At 42.5% G+C, this 6114-nt stretch overlaps 1 protein-coding gene across 1 annotated transcript; it reads right to left on the bottom strand.

The window, feature by feature from the left end:
- Positions 1–377: 377 nt before the first annotated feature.
- Positions 378–5277, bottom strand: LOC115800221 (uncharacterized). Its single transcript, XM_030757466.1, has 4 exons — positions 4294–5277; positions 3500–3655; positions 1067–1159; positions 378–695 (listed from the first exon to the last, which is right to left on the bottom strand). The coding sequence occupies exons 1-4, from the start codon at positions 5275–5277 to the stop codon at positions 378–380; spliced, it is 1551 nt and encodes a 516-aa protein (XP_030613326.1).
- Positions 5278–6114: the final 837 nt, after the last annotated feature.

Here is a 6114-nt window from a genome sequence, read left to right as displayed (position 1 = left end):
TTTTGTAACAACATAATAATCTAACCATATCAACCATAACAACACATGTTGTCAACTTTCATTTTAATATTGTGGAGGGACTATCTTGAAATGTAATTATGTTACCAAAATGTCAACTTGTGTTGCAGCATTGTTACCCAATATTAACAATTATAAACCACCTTGATGCAGCATAAACAAATGTAACATCCTACAAAACATCCAATTTGCCAATACTATTATATAACAATATAAGAAACTTGTAGTTCTTTTTTTTTTGGAGACAGCATAATGGTCAAACTATAACAACACACATGCTTTAATTTAGTAGTGTGGAAGGGAAAAAAAAATTGTATAAACTTTTTCTTTTTACCAGAGCATTCAAATCAATGTTTGGTTCATTCAAACAGTTTGTTCTTGAGCATCTGTACCTTGGGTGAAAGTTTGACAGCATCCAGTTGAAGGAAGAGCTTTTGAAGTACTTTAAAGAAGTACCTCAGTTCCTTAGGATAACTGAGGTTCATTGCATATATTGCACCCATTAAGAGTGCACATGCAGAGGCGACGTCTCCCAGGTCATGTAGAACTTCAACACCCTCAATGACAATTCCAACATCAGCTGGAGGAGTGGTGGCATCACCTCCCTCGACTTTGATGATGTAGATGCCCAGGGTAAGCTCCTCAAGGCCTCCCTCTACAGCCGTACCATCAGTATCCTTTACATAGGGGAGAAAGAAAAGACAATCAATCTATGAAATCACAGATTTTGTAGAATTCCAAAGAACAACTTTTGCCTTTCAGGTTTCCTTTGAATGAAAACAGCATGATACTTCAAAAAGTGCTATTTGTGTAAAAATAAGATAAAGCAGCGCTGAGTGATTCCATCAAAATTTTAGAGTGGTTAGCATGAATCTGTCAACTGAGTTATTTCATCTAATATAGATATCTTAGTGTTGGCAGTCGTTATAAAAGAATGAAGCACTAACGAAGCCACACCCAAGGCACCAACATCAGTGGTCTTGGGAACACCCCCACAGAGATTAAAATTGATTTATTATAGGTAGAAAATAAACTTAAAATTACAAACCAGGTATTCTTTGAAGAGGATGTTCGGGTCTTCGTTGAGGTAGATACAAAGCGCCCTCAGGATGCACTCCCTCCTCTTTTCAATACTTTCATTCTAAAGAGAGAAAAAAACACAGAAATATTATTCTGACTGTTAACTTGTCAGCATACTTGTCAAAACTGACTAGTCAACATCAGTTTATAATTGATAAACTGATGGGTTTCCCTAACCAGAAACCCTGGATGAACAGCCAGGTCCGTTCACTCCTCAAAACCCGTGATGCTGCCTTGACTCCTCAAAACCCGTGATGCTGCCTTCAGGTCAGGTGACAGAGCTCTGTACAGTGCTGCTCGAGCTGACCTGAAAAGAGGAATTAAAAAAGCCAAAACGGACTACAGGAGGAGAATAGAGTCCCATCTGTCCAGCAATAACACACGGGAGGTGTGGCAGGGCATTCAGAACATCACAAACTTCAGAGACTGTGATGTGACTGCAGGAGACCTGAGTGTGTCACTAGCAGAGGAACTTAACTGTTTCTTTGCTCGCTTTGAGATGCCTCAGGACCACCCATCTGCTCCAGTCCTGCCCCCCCCCCCACCAGGCTGCACCCCGCTCACTGTCCAGGAGCATGAGGTACGGCGCATGCTCCTGGCAGTGAACCCCAGGAAGGCTACCGGACCAGACGGAGTACCTGGCAAGGTGATCAGAGCGTGTGCCCACCAGCTCACCCTGATTCTCACCAGGATTTTCAACCTCTCCCTGGCCCAAGCAGTCATCCCCCCCTGCCTAAAAACAGCCACAATCATCCCTGTCCCCAAAAGGTCATCTGTCACCAGCCTAAATGATTACCGCCCTGTGGCCCTCACACCGGTAATCATGAAGTGCTTTGAGAGGCTGGTTCTCCAGCACATCAAAGACCACCTGCCCCCCACTTTCGACACCCCTCAGTTTGCATATCGAGCAAACAGATCCACAGAGGACGCCATCGCTGTAGCTCTCCACTCTGTGTTGAGCCACTTGGAGCAGCAGCAGAGCTACGCTCGCATGCTCTTTGTGGATTACAGCTCAGCGTTCAACACAATCATCCCGGACATTCTCACCACCAAACTGCACACCCTGGGCCTCCCCCCTCTCACATGTTCCTGGATCAAGGACTTCTTAACCAACCGGCCCCAGACTGTGAGACTTGGCCCCCATCTCTCCTCCACCCGCACACTGAGCACTGGCTCCCCACAGGGCTGTGTGCTGAGCCCCCTCCTGTACTGCCTCTACACCCATGACTGCAGTCCGGCCCACAATAACAACCTCATCGTCAAATTTGCTGACGACACCACAGTGGTCGGACTCATCTCGAAGGGAGATGAGGCAGCTTACAGAGAGGAGGTCTTGAAGTTGACAGCCTGGTGTTCAGAGAACAACCTGGTACTGAACACCATGAAAACCAAAGAGATCATCATCGACTTCAGGAAGCACAGGACTGACCCAGCTCCCCTCTACATCAACGGCGAGCATGTGGAGAGGGTCCACACCTTCAGGTTTCTTGGTGTCCTCATCTCTGCTGATCTCTCTTGGTCAGATAACATCACAGCTGTTATCAAGAAGGCTCAGCAGCGACTTCACTTCCTGAGGGTCCTCAGGAAGAACAACTTGGACTCAAACCTGCTGCTGACCTTCTACCGCTCATCCATTGAGAGCCTGCTGACGTACTGTATCACAGTATGGTACGGCAGCTGCACTGAGGCAGACAGGGTCAGGCTTCAGAGGGTAGTCAAGACAGCACAAAGAATCGTTGGATGCCCTCTCCCCTCCCTGATGGACATCTACACCTCCCGCTGCATCAGCAGAGCCAGGAACATCATCAAGGACAGCTCACACCCTGGCTTTGACCTGTTTGACCTGCTGCCCTCTGGCAGGCTCTACAGGTGCATCAAAGCCAGAACAAACAGACTCAAGAACAGTTTCTTCGCCAGAGCAATCACCACCCTGAACTCACACACTCACCCACTGTAACTGTGCAATATTATATTATTCATACTGAACAATATCTAACATTCCTATATTGTGTAATATCCAGTATTCATTCACTAGTGCAATATTCATTCACCAAGTGCAATATTCATCATCTTCATTATTATATGTATACACATATTTACTTTTCTTACAATGTACAGATGCACCAATGTATGTATATATTTTTATACATTTTATTTTTTGTATATTTTACACATTGTTTATTTCTGTATATCTCTTGATTAAATTGATCATACTAGATTATAATATTTTTATTTTAGAGAGTTTGATTTTCTGTTACATGGCACCGAACAGGAGTGGCCCTCCAATCTCATTGTACATCCTGTATAATGACAATAAAGGCATTCTATTCTATTCTATTCTATTCTATTCTATTCTATTCTCTATAATTCCATATTGTTCACTACCAATAGCAAAACATACCTGTGTGATTGGGATCAAAATCCTGCTAATGTTAGTCCCTGCAAAGCCCCCTTTCTTCTTGAACACTTTGATGAGCTGGGCAGTGTGTTGGTCAAGCTGTGCATGGAACCTTGAGACAAGGGGGGCAGTAGTGATCCTCACAAATTCTGCTTCCACCTGAAAACATAATGTCCACAAAACCATAAAACATTTAACATTTAAAACAGAAATACTCTCACAAGAATGTACAAAAAAACAGGCTGTGCTGCAATACAATAGCATTTCCCGTGTTATTTTTACATAAAATGATTAACATTCCCGTGTAACTGGAAGCCATAACAACTCTCTCCCCTGAACTCCCTGTCTCTACACTGTCACTATGCATTAACCCCTTAACTGGCAGCAAAAAAATCACCTGACAAAAACTACATAACACCCTCTGGTTATTATTGGCTCTGAACAACCCATTTCATAGCCTATTAACTGGCTGCGTCTGGTCCGCCGGCCGAATGAAGTGCATTTATATGGCAGGCTAGACCCGCCCATTTTGACTGACACCTCATTCGGCCAATCATGTTAAGAAATGGGTTTCCCAGAGCCAATAATACTCAGAGGGCGTCACGTAGCTTTGTCAGGTGATTTGGTGCAGCCAGTTACATGATTGGCCGAATGACGTGTCAATAAAAATGGGAGGGTCTAGCCTGCCATATAAAAGGGACTACAAACGGCCCGTCACCGGGCCCTTGCCAGTTAAGGGGCTACAGCATAATTGAAAAAAATTGTTGACTATAGCTGATTTAAAAAGCATTTCATACCTCTGCCACAGTGAACAGTCCTGGCCATCTGATCTTGAACTCTGCCATCATGGGCTTGTCTCTGACAACCTCCTGCCTTCTGTATGCGAACGTCTTAGCCATCTTTTCTTTGATAACTTTATCATTATGTCTCTTCTTGACCTCAGATAACAACGCCAATCTTTCCCCTTCAAGGCTGTCCTGGGTCTCTCCAGCAGGATAGGGAGGACAAAAATTTACTTCGGCTTTCCTTGGTTTTTTGACATCGTAGGCAGGCTGACATCTATCTGCAGGTTTGTGCTTGAGGGAATTGATGCTCAGTTCTGGGCACCCCAACTTTCTAAGTTTTGTCCTGTAGTTTGCTATCTTATACTTAAGGCTTATTTTCCAGCCGTAGAAACCACTGAAGGATCCCTGTTCTCTCAAACATGGATGTGCTTTGATCAAAGCTTCAGCAACAGATTCAATTTCCAAGTTTGAGGGATATGCCTTGAACTTGATGATTTCCTGAGCCAGACTTTCCAAGATGTCTGATTTAAGTTTATGACCGGGTGTCAGAAGAACTCCATTTGATATGAAGTCCTGGTTTGCACTTCGAAGTTGCATCTCTACGTCATATGAAAACTTTGGAATTTGGAATTCTGTCGGCCAATGTGATGATCGAGGAGATTCTGAATCAGAGGAGAGTATTATTGTGTCAGAAGATGAGAACGATGCTTCTTCTCCACTCTGATTCATGCTGCCTTGGCTGAGGTCTAGAGCATCTGACAAGTGAATGATTTTCACTGTGCTCTTGTCTTGAATGTCACAAATTTGGTTAAGGTTAACAAACTCATTGTCAAAGTCACTGTCCATGTACTGAAGTCTAATGTCCCCCTCTATATCAAACTGACGTTTGATCTCATTTGTAAGATCCTCAACAGATGCTGGCAAGCCTGATTCTATGGTCAGTTTTTCAGCATTGTTGGAACCAAGGATAATCCGCAGTTTTACTGGTGCAGCCATCACCCAAATGCATCAGTCTGGAGAAGATGAAAAAGCACATATAAAGTAATTAAATATGTATAGATTAAAAGCATTAAAATTAGAAAGAAACCAACTGACAACAAACAAAAAAAACAAACAAAAAACCCACAAAGAATGTATTGGTAAAGGAAACTCAATTTATAGAATGGTTTTAAGAAAGAAAAGTCTGACTGTTAACATACCACGGGCAAGCTCAGCAGTGCCGTCTACACCACATCAATGAGTTAGGAAACAGCTGTCACACCCAGGATCTGAAATTCATCACGTTTAAAGGATCCATAAATTAATGTAATACAAAATAAAACACACATTCAGATTGAGGGCAAGAAAATTAATCTGTCACCTGATAAATGTTTCTTAAAATAAAAATTCTGGCAATTTAATTCACAGTAGTTAAAGTAGCTCGTTGTAATCATACCTGTTATACAGTGCAATGAGCAGGCAGGTGGAAGCAAGAATCAGGACTCACTCAAATCAAATCAGGACCTGAAAAATTGCAACAGGATTATTACAAAAAGAGAGAAAGAGAAAAAAATATATAAACAGGTTCACAGATTAATCGTTAGTGTGCTATGTACAGACTACGCATGTGCTTCAATCCAGATATTTACTTTAAATCTACTTCCATGTCAGTCCTCAACATGGCTTTCATGCACTCAATTCAATGAAAAAATATAACAAAACAACACTTTACAGATTTGGCTAAAAGCACCCCGAAAGATTTTATAGTGTACATAAATATACAAAGTAAACTTTCAAATTCATCAAAAGTGGATCAGTCCTGTTGTACTGCCACGAAACTGATGAGTGCCATGC

Source organism: Archocentrus centrarchus, chromosome 21 (genome assembly GCF_007364275.1).
Source record: "Archocentrus centrarchus isolate MPI-CPG fArcCen1 chromosome 21, fArcCen1, whole genome shotgun sequence".
Lineage (NCBI taxonomy): Eukaryota > Metazoa > Chordata > Actinopteri > Cichliformes > Cichlidae > Archocentrus > Archocentrus centrarchus.
Note: the sequence above shows the minus strand (reverse complement) of the source record. Positions and strands in the feature narration are given on the sequence as shown.

Bases quoted from the DNA above. Each gene is read 5' to 3' on its own strand.
- LOC115800221 (XM_030757466.1), bottom strand. From the start codon at position 5,277: ATGGCTGCACCAGTAAAACTGCGGATTATCCTTGGTTCCAACAATGCT. The intron at 3,656-4,293 runs GTATGAAATGCT...TTATGTTTTCAG, and splicing joins GACTGTTCACTGTGGCAGAG to GTGGAAGCAGAATTTGTGAG. The intron at 696-1,066 runs GTTTGTAATTTT...CCCTATGTAAAG, and splicing joins TCCTCTTCAAAGAATACCTG to GATACTGATGGTACGGCTGT.